Consider the following 19476-nt stretch of genomic DNA (forward strand, 5'->3'; position numbering starts at 1 on the left):
CCCCCCCCCCCCCCCCCCCCCCCCCGCCGCTGTGTCTATTCAGAAACTCAGATGTGTGGCTTCACCCTGGAGATTAATATTAATTTTGGGACATTGCAGTTTGGTCAAATCGTGTTTTATTAAAGATCGTATCTAAAATGTTAAAGAGGAGAATCTGCTTTTAAAGTAAGCTTGCACTCAGACATCTGACTGTCCATATATTCATGAGTGCATTCATTAGTAACAGATTCTGTATCAGACGCTGTTATTCTCATTATTGAGGGTCATAATAAGGCGATACACAGGTTTCCAAGCGACATATGAGTGAGTTGGTAGAAGATTAATTACTTTGAGCTTATGAGGGGATTTACATGAGAAGTTCTTAAAGTGCCTAAAACTGCATGAAAGTGCTGCAAAAAAGTAATAGAAAGACACCTCCCAGTTAGCGCAGAGTGAAAAATAGCATTTGTACAAAATCTGTTGCTCTCACTGTTTGTCAACGTTTGTCAGACTCTGCGATCAATGCTGTGGTGATCAGTTTGACTGTGTGACAGCTGACAGATGTGGCACACTGATAGCTTGGAATGACAAAAAAATCACATTGTTAACGCTTGTAATTTTTCAGGGAAACAAAAACCGAAAACTGTGTCAACATCAAAAACTGAAGTTTACAAAAGCAGCTGACGTATATCTATGAAAGAGTGGCATATAAATTTACCTCTTAACAGTAATTTGACTGGTTTCCTTTAAGTTGCTTTATTTGTGAAAGAGACTTTTCTGTGTTCAGCCTTGAAAGCTTTGCAAAGAGTTAGTCAGCTCGCTAAAGTGACAAAGTGATGCAGGCAACGACACAACATAGTAAAACAGGACTTGGAGTTGCATTCGGAGTAACATGTCCAATAACAACAGCGTCTTTATTTATTTGTTAAACATGCTAAAACCAGAAGTCAGCCAACAAAACCTGCCTTACAGCGGCCTAGAGGACACAGTTACATTTTCAATGAAAATATCCATCCAAGCTATCATTACATTGTGGCAATGTGTTTCAACCTTCATTGTTTGGAAACAAGAAATCCATCTATTTTTGACCTGAACAATAAATGTTACATTACTAAATTTGTGCATGTGCAGGGATTACATAAGCATCCGTGTGTACACATGCACTGTGTTGCACACTGAGGCAAATGGCTGTAATTTGTCACAACGGTTGTGTGTCTGGCTGATGGAGTGAGAGCATAAGCAGGGTGAACGCAGACCGAGAGCCATCCTCCACAAAGACACGCATGGGGGGGAAGCAGGCACCGCGGGTGAATTAACTAGAGAAATGATTGAAAAGGCCCGAGAAGTGAATTGAGCTTTATGAACATCCATTATTGAGTCGAAGCAACGGGACTAACATAGGAAAATTGGATGGAAAAGGGGAAGAATAGCATGGTAGGACAGGGTGGGAAAATGTGCGGCGAGGAGGCCAGAGGTGTAGCGGGGAGTAAGAGAGGGAGATGCGTGGGTGTTTCATCGGTGATAAGACACCGACAAAAGGAAAAAAGGTTGGATAAGACACATTACATCAAGGTCCAAAAAAAGGGCACTCAAAGGAAAATAAGGTGTGAGAGATTAGAGCATTATAGGAGGCATATCATTTTTAAAACATTTGATGACGCAAAAAGAGGAGGCGGACAACATCACACCTCTGAATCTTTGCTCAAGAGAAGACAAAAACAACAACAAGTGGTGGTGTTAAATTTCAATGGTGACATTAAATGAAAGGCCTGTGTCCTTGTCTGGACCGGAAGGAGACTCACAGCTCACACTGTTATCACTCACACCAACCTGTTGCCCTCGCTATCTGTACCATCCAGCTGACTGATCACCTCAGAATAGCACATGCTAACATCATGGAGAGAAACAACGCCCAGAAGATATTACTGTGAGATTATGCCCCCATTTATGTGACTAATGACGTCTGTTTTCCATGCTCGGGGTGTATGGAGGGAGGGGCAATTTATGCAGGAAAACCTGCTGAATTAGGGCTCTCTTGAATGCATAGGAACCCGGTGACATTCGTTGAAGTCCTCAATTGATGCCATCAGGGACATCAATAAATCATGTTGCAAAGCAGGATGCTGCGCACTGATCCAATGCAGGCTTTGTCCCACCAATCATTCATTGTTGACTCAATGTCAGGGGACAGGGGCCAGAGCGACTGTCAATGCATCTAAAGTTACACTGGTGAAGTAAAAAACAACAACACAACATTTACTCCCGCTGATTAAGTTCTGCGTGAGACTTATGCCATGGAAGAACCATATTGTTCAGGCGCACTAATCAATCATACTGGAGCACTTATTGTGTGGTATGCAGGCTATCGGTGCTTACGCACTAACCTGGTTGCATCATCAATCCTGGGGGGGAACGGGGGGGAGTGGAAGGTGGGATATTTATCTTTCTTTCCAGGGGTCACCTCATGCTACATGCAATGGAGAAAGATGTGGTTCGACAGTGACAATCTGCCGATGAGGCAAGTGTTGGAGAGCGGCCGGTTGTGTCACATCATCAGCGGGCAGCTGGCAGTGTCACTATTGGAATTGCTCTACGGGAAGCCAAAAATAGGAGCTGCAAAACCATCCATCAATAGGACCCGTGACGGTTCACCAGGCTGTACTTATGAACTTCTACTGCTCCGTCATGAGGGTCAAAATGAATGAATGTATGAATAAATGAAACTGCAACACAATGACTGCATGAAGATTGAACATACGTCAGAAGTATGTGGAGGTTTTTTAATTACTTAAGAAAAGGTTACGCAATAGCTCAATGTATTTTAGCACCTTCATCTTCAAAGATCTATATTCATTAATCTGAGTTAACTGTCATTTATAGTTTCTGCAAATTGTATTTCTCAGCATTAAGGTCTAAACGTTTCCTCTCAGACCTCTATCCACAACCAGGATTAAAATCATGGTGGATAAACACTGAATCTAACTCCCCCCAGGTCGCTTCAACCTCCTGAATAATAACTATGGTCCTCGTGAAAATGTTAAGGTATCTGACAAAGCCGGATGAATCAAAACATTTCTTTATAAAATGTACTAAACAGTTTTCCAGCACCTGTAAAGTTTTATTCAGGATGTACCTGATCTATGAAGTAGACTGATGCTGTTCGAATGATAAATATAAACAGTATGTGTCTATCAACAACTAAGTCAATGTGCCCTTGGGAAAAACCCTCCGCCTACACTTTCTCTGTAAGTTGCTTTGAATAAACACATGAATGCCTGAGAAGTAAATGTACGAGAACTAAAGGGAATCGCTGTATGTCCACCTCATTACTCAATAGGATAGCATGTATTACTGTTGGTTGGAAAGCCCCAGGGCATAGAACCATAACCAATAATTAAGGCTGTCCTCCTCTCCGCCCAGCCGGCCCTCCATGGATCCCATTTAGCCTCGTTTATGCTAATCACAACCAGCAGACAAACCCCCATAGGATTCCCTCTAAATCCCTCGGGGCAAATGGAGAGGCTTTATCTACAGTGCTCATCAGAATACCAATGAGCCTTTATCACATCATACCGGCGCACACACACGCTGCTCCCTAATACAAAGAGTTTCATACCTCGCTGTCCAGGATAAAGGCTGACAAACCCAAATCAAAGCAATTATTAGCTTTAAATGGGGGGTTTTGTTGAAGGTAGTCCAAACCTTTAATTTTAAACTTTGACGTGCCGTGAGAGCGAGCCACAGGAACAGATCAGACCCATCAGCTTCAGGCCGACCTGTCTGACTAACTGCTGGTAAGATTGGATTATCACGCCTGGACAGAGCGCTATCGGCCCGGACTCACTCCGATATACCAACAGTACTATTAGCACTAATACTACCTGTACCATTATCACTACCACTACTACTGTTACTGCAACCAACAGTACTATTACTATCACTTCCTGTACCATAATGACACAACCAATAGCAATATTTCTGCTGCTACCGTTTCAGAATAATGTATATTATATTATTGGATTACATATTGTGATGCATTAAGCATCGCTTTAATGTTGCAGCTGGCAATGGTGGGGCTGATTTTGACTACTTTATATATTGTTGGCTAGCGCACAGTAATCTATAATAATAAATCACAAAGTAAGAGAGAGAGTTATCAAATAATTGTAGTAGATTAACCATAAACTCATGTTCACAATGTTTACTGAGGTAATAAATCAAGTGAGAATTAGGGTAATTTTCTCATAGATTTACAATCACACTTCTTTTTGCAACCTGAGGAGTCGCACCCTGCTGACAAGTTTCAGGCATGGGCTTCACTTTTCAGACCCAGAGGTTGCTGCCTGACTGGAACAAAAGTAGAAAGTAGCATAACTTGGAAATACTTGAGTAAAGTACCTCAAAATTGTGTAGGATTTTGTGGCTTCTAGTGGTGAGGTTGCAGATTACATCCAAATAAATACCCCGCCGCTCAATCCTCTCTTTCAACGTGTGTCTAAGAACTACAGTGGCCTTCAGTAAACGTAAAAATGAGAAGTGCGCCCTCTACAACCAGTGTTTTGTTTGTCCATTCTGGGCTTCTGTAGAAACATGGCGGTGCAACTCGGCGTACTCCGTGAAGAGGACCTGCTGCCTATGTTGATACGAACAGCTCATTCTAAGCTGACGAAAATGCAAAGATTCATAGTTTCAGATGATTATACACCAATGAAAACGTAGTTTTGAATATCATATTCCATTGCTGCCAGTAAATCTCGCTAAATTCTACACACTGGTCCTTTAAGTACTTTACTTAGTAAATGTACATTCCACTGCAAGAGCTTGAGCCTGAGTAAATGTATGCGTAGGCACTGTTCTTACTATTGCTAATCATCCTCCTCCTCTTCCTCCTGTCACTGTTACTGAAACAATAAATAAAGGTTGTGTCATTCTCACTACACAAGGATACGGTTTGAATTTGAAATTTGTTGTTATCAACAGTTGAGGTTGTAAAGAAAAGAACAAATGAAATACGTGAAACTGTAAAGCTATAACTGGACCCATTTCACCATAAAAGGACACAAAAGCTTTTCCTTTCTGTTTGACGATGTTATATGAGTACACTCATCTTTCACGGATGTAGAATACCAAGTTTGTTCTTTCATGACTCAACGACATTCCATTGTACATTCCTGTATTGTATGATGACAATAATAAACCCTTGCACTTCATAAGATCATCCTCATGTAGAGGCGTATACATGTCCTGGGCGTATACATATATATAGAGTCATCCTTGAGGTACCACAAACACACGCATTCCTTTAATTTGCTTCTGGGTGTGTTCCTCTGCCATTCTGGGTGTCTGTCCCGTGGGGGGAAACAGACAGATAGGGCATATCCTGTGGACCGCTGGAACCGTCCTGGTGGAGGAGGACTGGATGGGCGGAGTGGGTGAAGAGGCGGAGCGGGGAGGGCGCTACAGATGTGAGCCCTGAGATAAGAGGGGAAAGCTTTCGTAACAGGATAATGGCTTCCTGTTTGAATGCTCCTGCAAATTGTTTGTCGGGTTACGGCGGCTTTGAACCGAGACACGTTTATCTGAGAATCAGACGGAGGGAGAATGTGAAAACAAGAACAACAAAGAGTCCTTGTGCTGTTTATCGGTATAATGATTTGGCTACAGCGACTGACCGCGGCAACAGGAAGGAGAGACGTTAAACAGGAAGTTGTCTGGAATCTGGGCAGAACACTGAATTGTAGGCTTACAGTTATACAACTCCATTAGTCACAGACACTGCCAATGTTTTCCTATTTACAGAAGATTTCAACATTTTTACTGTTGTTGGCGGCTTTAAAAAGACCACAAACTGTTGCAACAACACACTTCAATCATACAAGACAAGACAAAATCAGACTGGAGGATTACTCAAACTTTCTGTACTCATTCACACTTCCAAGGAGCCGACTTCAAAACACAATTCGCAAACAACTGCCGTACTTTGAAGACAGAGCTGCCAAACAAGACCTAAATTCTTTAGAAACAAGTAACTTCTCCGCATTGTTTTCGGAGTATAATGTCATCACAACATGCTCGCTTAAGTACATCGGCAGCACTGACAAGGCAGAAGACTTACGAACAAAAAACAGCACAGAGGAAATCTCTTCCTGTTCTGTCACCTGTCATGAAGCGGCATCATCCGTCTCAGTTCTCTTCTATCTTCAGCATCTCTTCTCTTGCATGCAGCCTGAGGATGTTAAGGCGCATCCGTCTCCTGCAGATGGCTGGTACAGACAGACAAGTGAGAAATGTCTCTGTGTAGCACAGAGGCAGAGATCTCAGGTGGGCCTTTCAGCTCTGCACACTGTAAAAGAGGCAACCCTGCCCGAGGAAAAACTGACCTCAAAGTAAAAGAGAGCACCATGCTCTCAGAGAAAGAAAGACCGGCTCTGAAACACGGTCTTAATATAAACTCTATGCAAAGCCAGCCCGCAGTTTGGACTCAGACTTCCCTTCCTTGGATCAAACCGCTGCGACGTGACCTCGTTCCACCTCTGTTTACAGCTTAGAGCACTTCGCTCACAGCAGTCCAGTCCGAGTTTATCACTTCTGAGGGATTAAGGCAGATTTGTCAGACAGCCTTTGGCTCCGCTGGCCTGAGGTGGCGCTCGGGGGCGCATACCAGATATCATCACCAGCCTGTTTAGCTAACCGTCCAGCAGTCTGGTGGGTCCCAGTCTGACCCTGCATGCTCCATATTCATGTGACATTCTGCACTGGTGGCCTGCCAGAGCTGTGTACAGAGACGTGATCGTGTCCTCTGAATTTAAAGCAGCACCGACTAGAACTAGAACTAAGGGGATACAACACTGTATATACAGTATCTACAGGTTTCCTGAAGGCATTTATCAGGTCTCCAGTAGTATTCTGGGTTTACTCACTCAGCAGCTGGCAGCGCAGGACCTGCAGGCTTGTCTTCATGGTATCATGTGATCCGGTTCCTCCTCCACAGTGCTCATGGTTCTCTAGTGAAGACAGAGAGAGAAAGAGAGCAGAAAAAGACAGAGGTAAGAAGTAACTCAGCGCAATGTCACGGTCAAAGATCCGTGTGATATACTGTGATCGTGTCTGGGCAGGTTTAAGTAAAGTAGACACGGAAAAGTAAGAGGGGATTGCAGATAAGATTGTGTGTCTTAACCTGGACGGTTTAATCCTTGTAATGACCCCTCACAGCGGATAATATGAATTACACCTAACTGAAATGTCACAATAAAAGACCAGGTGCAGCGGTGGTCAGCCTCCAAATCAGCATTGGCATCCTGCAGGCTGTGCTGGTGAGGAAAACCGATTATGGAGCATTAAACATTGACCAGTAAGCCTTGTTCTGAGACAGCCACTGGTATGTCAGCCAGGCAAGAACCCAAGGGTGCTCTTTGGGAGAATGGCTCACTGATGGCCTTCTGTTAAATGAAAGAACACACACACACACACACACACACACACACACACACACACACACACACACCTCCTTTCACCCCCAGAGGAGTGTGTGCATGTGTGTGTTTTCACCTCCCTTTGTGGAAGTGCCCTTCGGCAACACACGTGCCCACACCTCTCACCTGCACTAGTCCACATAAACAGACTTCTTAAGAAGAGTATTCAAAACATACATACACAAACACACACATACACACACACACACACACACACACACACACACAGACACACCCACACACACCTAAGCACCCTTCACCCTACCTGCATGAATAATCTGTTGTGAGTGTGACATGTGAAATTGGATTTGCGCCCCCCCAGGACGAGAGGTCTGCTTTCAGGCAACCTGTGTTTCTGTGGGAGACATGTGAGATGAGAGGGGACGGGCAACAAAAGCAGAGGGTAGGGTGCTGATCCTTTCATAAGGCCTTATTTCTCATAAATGGAGCCCCGCTGTGGAGACTGAGGAGACAACACACTACATCCGAGTCATCCTGTTTATATTGCTGCCATTGCGGCAACCTTTCAATGCTTGCAAACCATGTCTATTTATCTATTTATCTATCTATCTATCTATCTATCTATCTATCTATCTATCTATCTATCTATCTATCCATCTAACTATCCATCTACGGTCTATCAGATATTTTCATGGATTTCTTTAGTGCCTCGAGGGAAAATCAAAAGCATGAAATAATGGGCACAGCGTTGTAACAAATGACAATTTAGAAAAACAATTTTCTATCCCTCCTCCTGGCTTCGTTCTACAATTACAACAGAGAAATAAAGAATGAAATGAATGAATACAACAATGTAAAACCAGAAAATAAATTGGCTATCAAGGCACACATTTAAATGACTAACACACACAATTGTGTTCCAAGTGTTTAGAAAATGAAAACAGAGCCGCTCGCTGCTTCGCCGCCCTTAACTCACAGCTTTGAGTATAACGGCGTGGGTTCGGACGCAATACGGTGCGGGTAATTGCAAGAGAGTCGAGGCTGCAAGAATACAGCAGGAAGAGCAGAAAATTATTTTTTTCACAGCTTCACATCTGAAGAAATGACACGAGCTGCAACCGTCCCGAAACCCATCATCGCGTTCCACTCATAGCCCCACCACAATGTTGCAGCTCCATAGCCTTGGAGCTTTACTCCTTCCCTGTGCTTTAATTTTTTTTTTGTTAGCATCATGTTCCCGGCCTAATGAGCTCAATGGCACGGTGCGATGAGAGCAGCTGAGCCTCTCCACGGTGATTACACCTCATCAGCGCTGCCAGGACAGCTCAGCCCCATAGACACGCTCTTTAATTTGCAGGGTACAAGGGGTGAGGCCGGGCGAAGGTGGGTGGGGGAGAGTAGAGATAGTGGCACGGAGTGTTTGATTTATACTTGTTACTACAGAACAGAGCAAGGTTGTTGTTGAGAAAGGAGGAGAAGCTGCATGGACAAAAGACAGGCCTCCTGCTGCTGCTGCGAGCACATGCAGGTAGAAGATAATATGAGATGACAGTCAGGGTCGCGGCACTAAAACCTCAGACAGGATGAGAGATTCCCTGGCTGCAGGTGGCGGTTTTGTTGCTGCAATGCCCAACGCTCTCCCACCAACACAGCAACCTGGATTCGCTTCCAGTGCCGCGGACTTGGACCGGGAAGCTGGTGAGGGATCATGTCGTTGTTGCTGCACAAGGGATTCCTACTGGGCGGATGGAGGCCCTGCGTGGAGGCGGAGTCTGCTCACACAGACGTTGCTGCTACATTACAAAATGCAGCCCCCTCATTCTTGCCGACACACAAAGGGCTCAGACAAAAATATGCAGAGTCATTCGGAAAAACGAAGCCTGGCTAAACTTCATACTTTTATTTTACGCTCTGATAAACTCTCAACCTCAGGGGTGTATTACTCAAACTACCAGGATCATATATTTGCACAGCCCTCTGTGTTTTTAGTACTCTGCAGTACTATAAAAATTAATAAAACCTTTTATTGCAGACAACATCAACAACACTGGCTTCAACAGTAATAGATCAGATGTGAAAATGCATCATACGGACACAGATTTACATGTTGAGCTGAGCGCTGTGCACGTAGCAGTATAGCTTTCTACTGTAGAGGGAGGAGAAAAAAAAAGTTGCATGGCAACTGACATGCACACAGACGGCAGCCATCACCATGGCAACCCTAATAGTACATTATATTGAAATTCATTCACAAGGACATTTCGGGGACCAGACTGAATCAGAGGGGGGGGGGGGGAAAAAAAGAAAAAATAAGAAAAGAGGTGGATTTAGAATTACATAAATTCCCACTCACCAGTGAGAAATCCAGTAACAAGCTTTTCTCTGGGACTCGATGCAGGCTTTGTGTTTGCAGTCCTGCTGACAGGACCTGGTACTGGTCTGAATAGTGTCTAGAGGGGGGTACAGACAGGCCAAAGCCAAGGTCACCCAGGACGTCACAATGAAATAAGCCTGTCACTCCGACTCTCCGTGGCCACCGGCCGCAGCGATAACAATGCTTTTAATTTTGGACTTCCCTCTATTCTGCGGTTATGTTTAGGAGCCGTGGCAGCAGGCTGGCTGCTTGCCCACAGCGGCTGCAGCCTGAGAGCTTTTCCATAACGAGAGGAGGAGGAGGAGGGAAGGGAAGTGTGGGAGGCGACAACGAGGGTGCGAACTACAGTGTTGTGCTCTCACAGTCAACTGATAACTGGACCTCCAATCACGACTGTTCTGACTGATGCTTTTCTTCCTGCTGTTCTGATGCCACGCTCTCACGCTTTGGTTTTATCTCTTTGTCATGAAGCTTCTCTCTGTATAGAATAAAGAGAGGTGAAAAGCGTGAAACCTGTGGCTTAGACATAATTGAAGAGATGCATGATTGAATCTTTCAGCGTCAACAGCAGACTTGCAGCATGATCGCATAAAAATCGGATTACTTCAATGCTGAATTAATTGCATTAATTCCCAGACTTGATGTGATCTCAGCTCCATTTCAAGTTGTTTGAGGCAAACTTCCCTCAGCCCTGCCCTCCCACAGCGACCCAGGGGACATGCTCACACGGAGGGTGCCCATTTTTCTTTATTGATGCTGTTTATACCCTTTGGTGGAAATCAACGAACATTCCCCGATCGCTCTGTTTCTTGCTCTGTCCGTGTGTTTCTTCCCAAAAAGTGGCTGTAATTCGTTACACTCTGGGAGTGTTGACGCCATCTTGGTGACCTTGCGAAACAACGCACCGCTTGGCACCAATTGTGTGGGACTGTGGCTTATTGTGCAACAGGGATCCTGATTACTGATTACAGCTGTGAACAATTCTGTTATGAGACCATTTTCCGTCAGTGTGTGGGTTGAAAAGCAGTGCCGGTGACTCAAGAGAGACTCTGGGGCTTTGATAACTTAATTGTCCTGCAGGATACACACAACAACTGAATGATTACGAGTATTGATTCCATCCAACAGGCCTAAATTAAATGCAAGCAGCAAGAACCACAAAGCAGGGATAGGTTTCAAGGGAGCTCTCTAATCCTTCCATCCCTGAAGGCGGCCACATTGCTGAGTCACAGCGGTGAGCTGTATGCGTGAGCGCTGTCAGTCGTGGCCCCTGGATGGTAAACCTGGCTGGATGAGTTGCAGGTGCTGCGTCATGAAGGCTGGCGGAGGATGTGCAGGTTATCAATCAGCCGCATTACTCCCCTCCAAGCTCTGTACCGCGGTACAGCAACATGCCAGTCATTAAAAGAACATTAGGCTCCCAGCATGCCGTTCACTCTGAAGTAGCACTGTACTTTATTTGGTTGCACCAAAGCAGGAAACATGTGAAAACTCTTACTCTGTGCATGTAAATCAGCATATTAGCTTCAATATTGCTTATTTCAAAAAATACTGGAGGTAAAAAAGTGTGCAGAATGTTTTTTTTTTTACAACTAATGGAATAATTACAGGTGGAACAAGTGGACCAACGTTAGGTAGCACCACTGCAGAGCACCTATATGGTCCTCAGGGGAAAAGTGCATATTTAAGTGCTTTATTTCTCCATTACCGTTGTATCATCCCTTCAATTTTGTGCCAAATATTACAGACTATTGTACTGTATTTTTTGCTGTGAATCTGAGTCATCTTTTGTAATTGCCAAGCTGACCACAGATGCCGACAGGTATGAAAGATGCAAACAAGTTCAAAGCCATCTTCCTGTATTCTTTAAATCAGGCTCTATCCTTTACTTTTCTACCATGATAGTGAGCTACACTGCTTCATCAAGTCACTCATGTAAGATTATTCACGATCATCCAGATGATGGAAATTCACCGTGATCAACTTATTGTTTGATATTCAAAACTATGTTTCGATAGAGTTAAGAGCTCGCTGCCATCATCTCCAAAGTTTTCAGCTATTCAAATATGTCTGATGTTGCGCTAATTGAAGGATGTTTACCTGGTCGGAAAAACTAGCGAGCCAATCAGAGCTTTGTAGGTGGCTTGAAGAATGGGAACGCCTTCCTCTTGTGCAAGCGTCAGAAAAGGTAAAGACAGAAAAATATGCGACCAGCGTGGTTGAGATGGTTGCACAGGTTGTTGACCAACAGAAATATCAACTTTTAAATCTGCAAATTTCTTCAACCAGTGTGAAAAATGTTGAGGTAACTGGTTCTGTGAATGGTTACGTCAAAACAACAACCTCCCCTCAACAGAAAACCTAAACATGATGTCAGAGTACATAGAAGTGAAACAAAATGGAAATTCAGACCAAATGTTGGACATAGAGCTTCTCCAAACGAAATTCCGTCTATGAAGCAGTTAACTTCAACAAGAAAAACGCCTCCAGGTTCATGTTCTTATGTCTCAGGATGCCGGCATCATGCTTATACAGACAGATCTAATGTGCTCAGTGAGCAAGCTGTCAGCTCACATCTGTGTCTCTGCCATAGTCCACAAGTTAGCATATTTCATATGTCAGTGCTGAGAAGGCAGGACAGTGTGGCAATAAAGATGATGCGCTTGTCAATAGTCATTAATGTAGAAGCTGCGGAGAACAGCACAGGACTGGAACATTCTCTTCCAGTGTGTTAGTCACCATGTTATCACATATATCAGCGGGATTATTTTTTGTTTCTTTAGGTTTAGCCCTCTATCCTCATCATTATGCATAGTGCTGTACGATATGGCCGAAAATGTTACCACGTTACCATTGGTTAATGACGATATGTATGTAATAATAATACTAATTCTCAATTTGCAGAGTTTTGTGTGACCAAATTTCTATTGGTTCACCTTTTTTACCCCTTTTACATTCATTATGGAGACGACATTATGGAAATCAAGTAACTAAAATATTCAACATCTTCAACTGTTCATTAAAGTGATCACATATGCATTAGCCTATAAATGTACATACATTTACATAGTGACACAGGATTAAATGCAAAAGTGGTTTACAGTTTTAAGAGTATTCTCCTTAGTACAGCATCCTAAAGACACCAGAAGGTTAATTATGGTTTATAATTTAGAATTATTTATAATAATACGATTTTGAGATTTATTTGTTTGCAAACAAAGTAGCAGAAACACAACAAAAGAAAAGAAGCAAGCTGTGCAGGTGGAATTAAAAAATAATAATGAAAACTCTCTGGGCTAAAAGTATGAATCTCATCTTGATATGAACATTTAAGCAAATACAAAAGTAGTACTTGAATCCGACCCGTGGCCCTTTGCTGCATGTCGTCACCTTTCTCTCCCTTTTCCAATCTATTTGTCCTGTCTACTATAATAGAGGAAAAACGGCCTTAAATATAATCTAAAAATAAAGTCATATAATAAACAAAAGCAACCTAAAGAAACAGGCAAACATAAAATCGACTTTAGACTTGATTTTGAGCATGTGCACCAGACACTTCTGTTTGAGCCCTATGCTTACTTGAATGGGGATAAGATAAGTCCATTGTGCAGCTTTTCTAGACTTTCCAAATGTTATCGGACCAATTCGATCAAATTCTGACGGGGGGTTGTGACACTCAAAACACAGTAGCGACGTAGGTAGAGGAAAACAGATTAAAAAATAAATATAAATTTAAAAAAAACTCGTAAATGTATCGTTATCATGGTAGATTTGATCATAAAGCTTTTAGAGATCATTTATAGAAAAACATACCAAAAGCAGAGACTCTCAGCTTCACTCTCACATCCCATCAACAAAGTGAAACCTGTGGCTCTCGCAGGATGAATGAATCTCTAACTCGTTCAGAGGAGAACTCAGGAAGAGCGGAGCTCCTGAGCTCGGGGGCATACGAGGAGGAGAAGAACAGCATCACCGTCCTCTTCATTACTCAGCGCGCACACACACGGCCACGACCAATTACTGAAGCAATTCATCAGAGGAATCATGGCCAAAGCCCTATCTGTGGGCGTTTGAGCACATGTGGGACACAGACGGAGAGATAAATGGTAGCCGGCTAGATCTCCTGCCCATCTGTACAGCTGCAACAGAGTCCATTTTCATGAAGAGAGTTTTACAGCATGAGCTTCTGGTGCACGTCACAGCTGTTTTACATCTTTTGGAGCTCTCAAGTCCTCTAGGGCCAGTCCAAGTCAAGTCATTGTAAAGTGCATGTCAAGATCTTACCAATTTATGAAAACTTAGGCTTTTGCTTTCAAGTTTCATGTTTCATAGTTCTCAAGTCCAAGTCAGAGTTCAAGTCTTATTTTTTGTGACTCAAGTCAGTGTCTCGGGGCAAGTCCTCAATGAGTCAAGTCTCAAGTAAATCAAGTACAGATCAAGTCTTGAGTCTAGTTTTTGTGACTTCAGTCCGACCAAAATCTATCAAAGAGTTAAGTCTTCATTGAGTCAGTTTCCACAGAAGTCAAGCCCGAGTCAGGAACTTAAGAACAACCCGAGTCCAAATGTAAAGTTTTATGTAAAGTCGTCATGCAAGTCAAAGCTCAAAACCTCATTTTGTTGACTTAAGTCCGAGTCTCAAGTCAAGTGTTTGGAGTCAAGGCTAAAGTAGTTAAGTTTTTATTAATGTCTACCAGGAGTCAATTTCAACCCAAGTCCAGGTCTTAAGGCGAAGGCCTCACAGCATTCAAGTCTAATTAATGTCTGATGTCAATATCTTTGTGACTCAAGCTTCAAGTCTGTTGAGAGTCAAGTCTCCCGTAAGTCAAGTCACACAAGGGTTCAAGTCAAGTCTCATGTCCTCATTTTGTTCACTAAAGACTGACCTTGAGGCCAAGTGGATTGCCTCACAACATGTCGACGGCGGGCCGGCGGCTCATAGCTAACAGCGCTAATAGTGCAAACTATGGCGAAAGGAGCTAACAGTGTTTACCTGAGGGTTAACCGGAGGATGGTTGCTACTCTCACAGGAGTCATGTCCAAGACAAGTCCTCGTTTTGTGGACCCAAGTCTCAAGACTGAAGTCAAGTCGTTTGGGGCAAGTCAAGCTCCACAGCTGTCGAGTTCAAGATCTCAGTTTTATGATGTAAATCAGACTCGAGTCTCAAATAAAGTCCAATCTTTAGGGAGTCACGTCGATCAGCGCTGGTATCTTTTTACACTGTAAGAGAAGGTGCCAGACACGAAGCATTCATTAAAACCAAGGGAAGGCCAGACTGTCTGACAGATTCAGCAGGGGATGGAATCAGTGGAACAAAGAGTGAGACAGGTAACAGAGCCCTGGGGACGAACCTGTGGCAGACTGTGTTATTAACCTGGAAAGACGACACCGCCGACTGAATATCAAGCACTCGGGATGATTGAAGTAGCGCTGTCGGAGAATGCATTTGATTAGCATTGAAGTCAGACCTGACAGGCCAACAGCACACAGTAAAAACTCTATCGGAGATGTCCCCTCTGCTTCAATAATCACCCGCAGTGGAATCCATTATAGAGGACACAAAAAGTGTCAACTAACAAAAGCCTCCTTTGACACATTTTAAGAAAGGGGGAGGGCAATTATGGGAAGAGTACAAAATCAACTAAAACAGAAATAGAAGGAACAGGTTGGGAGAAAGTCTGAACAGCCCAAAAAAAAAGGTAAATCATCACGAAGCACCTCAATGTATCACACGTAGACAAGCTCTTAGATGACGAACACTGAATCTGAGTTGATAGACTTCTCCTAGAAGTGGATTATCTTTTTTTGCACAGACACTCACACACCTGGAGACTTGTATTACCTGCAAATGCTCTGCACACGCGTATTCCTTCTCTAGTGAGAGAGTGTTTGAGCCGGGCGGTAAAGGAGCAGACATTGGGATGCAGCTCACCCTCGCCACTGTCTGAGTCGTAAATATCCTCCCTTCTGTCTCCCTCTCTCCCTCTGTCTTCTTTCCGTCCTCGTGTGACCCCCTGACTGAGCGAGTGACTGACTGCTATACTGCGAGCAGCCTGAGGATGAAGAGTAACGTGAGACTACAGCGTGTCACGTCCCCGCTACGCTTGTCACAACCAGTAACACAATCAAAGAAGGAGCATCGCTGCAAAATAGGTGAAAGGGGCTTAGGATGACAGTTAAATTCACCACACTTAGTGGATGCATAATGACACCCGCCGCCAGAGACATTCGTTTTTTTGGTGCATCACTGTAAACACAATCCAGACAATCATGGAAATGCATTAACGCATTAACGCATCCCAGCTCTGCAAGGGTCATGGTAGAGCAAATCTACAACATGTCGCTATTAGGAATAATAATAATGTAGTGTTTTTTAAATCCTCCTTGAAGATCAATATTTGATCAAGCTGACACGCAAGCAAAATTACATAAATACAGATCGAGATAAAATGGTATTTTCGAGCAGCATTTTTTTCTGACTGTGCCATTTTCAAAATAGGATATTTAATTAGCTTACTTTCCCTTTTTGAATCTGCACTAATGAAGTGAAAATGATGTAATGTGTGTGGACAAAGCATTGCTTTTTGTTTCACCGAAAAAGAGAACAGTACGGGAGAAAGGGCATGTCAGAAGGCAGCATGAATAATGTAAAAAATGGTCTTTTACAAGACTTCTGCAGCTTTGAGAAAAAGTGAATAATTAGACTGCATATGGAGCTGAAAAATCTGTTTGCTAAAATGAACACAACCTTGTCTTTGCCCCTTTTCTCGTTCACATCTAAAACACCCGGGGAAAAACATTCGATCAAAGCCTCATCTTTGGCTTCTGTCTCACAGCCAGATTTTTAGACCATTACATCTCACGGTCTGCGGCTGCAAACTGTCAGGCCGACCAAACAGATTGATATGTGAAGTCTGCCTCTCTAGCTTGGCCGCATTGATTATCGGACCAGCGCCGCTCAATGAGGCCACGGTAACGGATAACGAGCACATAATCCTCCCCGTAATGGCTGTCAAAGATCTAAATTTACACCAGGAAACCAGGTTGGGAGATTTGATGAAGTATTTGACCTCATCCATCAAAGATTTTATCACTGCTGGATGGATACGCCTCTGTAGACTCTCCTTCTTTCTCTAACTTCAAAAGCATTATTTCTCCTTTTTAGAAAGACTATTTTCAGAATTGATTTAAACTCAACGAATGTGGCTTTGACTACAGCTCTTGATTTAACTTCCCAGAGGCTGAGACAAGCAGTTCCCTGAGAAGTCTGTTCAGTGATAACTTTCATTGCTGTGTGTTCTCCAGGCATGGGTCCTTGGCCGGCTGAGGATGATAGACTAACTTTGCATATGTGCATGGCTGTCTCAATAACTCCCAGAAGTCGGGGGAGGCTGTTACCGCTCTGTAAAGTGATCTCAGCGGTTCTAACACTGGGCTTGATGTTGCAGAAAAGCCCTGAGCTGCAGGGCCTCTCTCGTCCTTCATCTCCCATCTCTCTTTGCTCCCCACTTTCCCTTCTCTCATCTTTACTTCACGCTTGGCCTTCATGCTCTGAGTCCCTTGAACCAAAGTGGGCATTTTAAAGCTGCCAGTCTGGAAGCTGGTAATTATGGGACATATATATAAATAAATATAGGAACCAACAAGTAAACAAGAAATCTCAACCTGTATTATAGCTATGTGTATCTCTGTGCACATTTTAAAAGACAGCAGAGAGATGACACTTGAATGCATACAAGTTAAATGCTTTAAAGCTGCACTAATATGTTACATGTTTATGTTAACAATGAATCAAATTACTACAGATAATGTCAAAGGGGCTGCTCATGGTGACAAAGCCACAGAGCATTACCACCCAACTCTGCAGTGTTTTAGCGTCGTTCAGCTCGTTGTTCCATGGCTAACAGGTTCACCATGAAAAGTTTATATGGTAACAATAAATCAGTATTGCGTTTTTATCTTTTTCTGCTGCCTCAGCGTGGCTAGAAAAAGCGCACCCACACAACAGAACAATACAATTTAAAAAATATACTTTAATTTGTAATTCCTCCTGTATGAATACACTGAACAACTCAGGATGTAGTGTGCACTTTTGACCAAATCTAAGTCTTGATTTTGCAAACTTCATACAAAACAGTCATCATGCAAATGTCAGCTCACAAAAGAAAAAGGCAAGCTGCTATTGTGACTGAAAAGTGACATTTCTATAATTGAGAAATTGTTGAGACGTATGTAAGCTGCACTTGAGCACTGGAAAGACTTCTGATTATAAAGATTAGCAGAACTACAGAGGGTTGGCGACAAAGTCAGAGGAACATACAGAACTGCAGAAAAGCGAGTCAATATAAGAAACCGTTTACGTTCCACTTTTTATCCCTGAAAAGCCCTGGGAAGCCACTCTGACATCAAATGGATAGAAATCTTATCTGAGGACACACCTGCCCGGCCTGCTGCACCTACCAGCTACATTCAGAAAGAGACAAAACAGTGAGAGTGATCATTACTGTCAGAATGTGACTGCTGCAGAGAAGATAAAAAGGAATAATGTAGTTTGAGATATTTGATATTCCAGAGGTTAAACATTTTCTTAATTCACTTATAGATTTTCTGTATAAATTTAGGGTTTTATTTTTTAAGAGAAAAGTTAAAACGCATGATGTCCAAAACGTCTGCGTGTGCAGGAGAGGTGGAGGTTAGCGCCACATCAGATTTCTCTTTAAAGCCGGTGACGTGGGTGTCCTCCATTTGACAGCCCGTCTGCAGCAGGTTGAACACCTGTCACACCTCACTTTCTGCCTGTGAAGGTGATGGCCGACCTGCTGGTGGAGGCCGAAACAGAATGACTCAGCTGGAGAAGCTTTGTAAAATTTATTTTTGGTTTTTCTCAAAGGTTGAACTATGCATTTGTAAGACTTAACATCCGAGTCGGGGCATTAATCTGAATTTATTCAAACTGCAACAGTAGGAAATATGTGTGTAAGTATACAACAATTTTTTAAAAATCCTAAATAAAACCCTGCACATTTGCCTCATTTTGACCAAATTATTTTTTAACTATGGTCAGACTTGTAAAATAATTTCAGCACAGAATGAAACTTGAGAGCAAATGCAAGAAAGATGAACAAGATGAACACCATCATTCAAGAATAACCTGTAAGATAGCGCTGCTAGTATTTGCTTGGTGCAACTTTAATTTCTAATGTATTTATCAGATGTATGCTTATGCTCTTTTATATTCGTCGAGATTTGGAGAACAGTATAAGCAACATCCATGGGACATCCCATCCAATCATCTCACTGCTCGACCTGTTCTCTGCTCTGATTGGTGAGGCAGCAGGTATTTTTAGCTCCAGATCGTCAATAAAAGCAGCCGCTTCTCTAGAGGTTTTAAATTGAGACGAACAGACAAGCCAACACTACAGCAAAACAGCATGACACAGCACTGCAACGCAGAGGGTGCTGTGTGAGCCACCATCTATCCTGCAGCCTCCCAGCGTGCATCACGGTTAACACAAGGCCTCCCTGAACTTTACCCTCTGGCACAAGAGTAGATGAATCTTTAATTAACGCCACAGAGAGCGAGAACATGAGCACAGGCTTTGATATGCGGAGTCAAAACTTTGGGTCCAGTGAGAGTGGAGGCACTATTAATGCACTGCAGCACAACTGCTGCACCATTAAACTGTGAAGGA

At 43.1% G+C, this 19476-nt stretch overlaps 1 protein-coding gene across 2 annotated transcripts in view; it reads right to left on the reverse strand.

Moving 5' to 3' along the window:
* Positions 1-19476, reverse strand: part of tmem108 (transmembrane protein 108) — a 41435-nt gene that overhangs the window by 9173 nt on the left and 12786 nt on the right. For both annotated transcript variants that reach the window (XM_031850558.1, XM_031850557.1), the window contains exon 2: positions 6900-6983. In XM_031850558.1, the coding sequence (XP_031706418.1) occupies positions 6900-6939 (40 nt within the window). In that variant the 5' untranslated portion in view covers positions 6940-6983. The remainder of the gene's footprint in view (positions 1-6899; positions 6984-19476) is intronic.

This window comes from Anarrhichthys ocellatus, unplaced genomic scaffold (assembly GCF_004355925.1).
Source record: "Anarrhichthys ocellatus isolate YVR2014 unplaced genomic scaffold, GSC_Weel_1.0 scaffold10, whole genome shotgun sequence".
NCBI lineage: Eukaryota > Metazoa > Chordata > Actinopteri > Perciformes > Anarhichadidae > Anarrhichthys > Anarrhichthys ocellatus.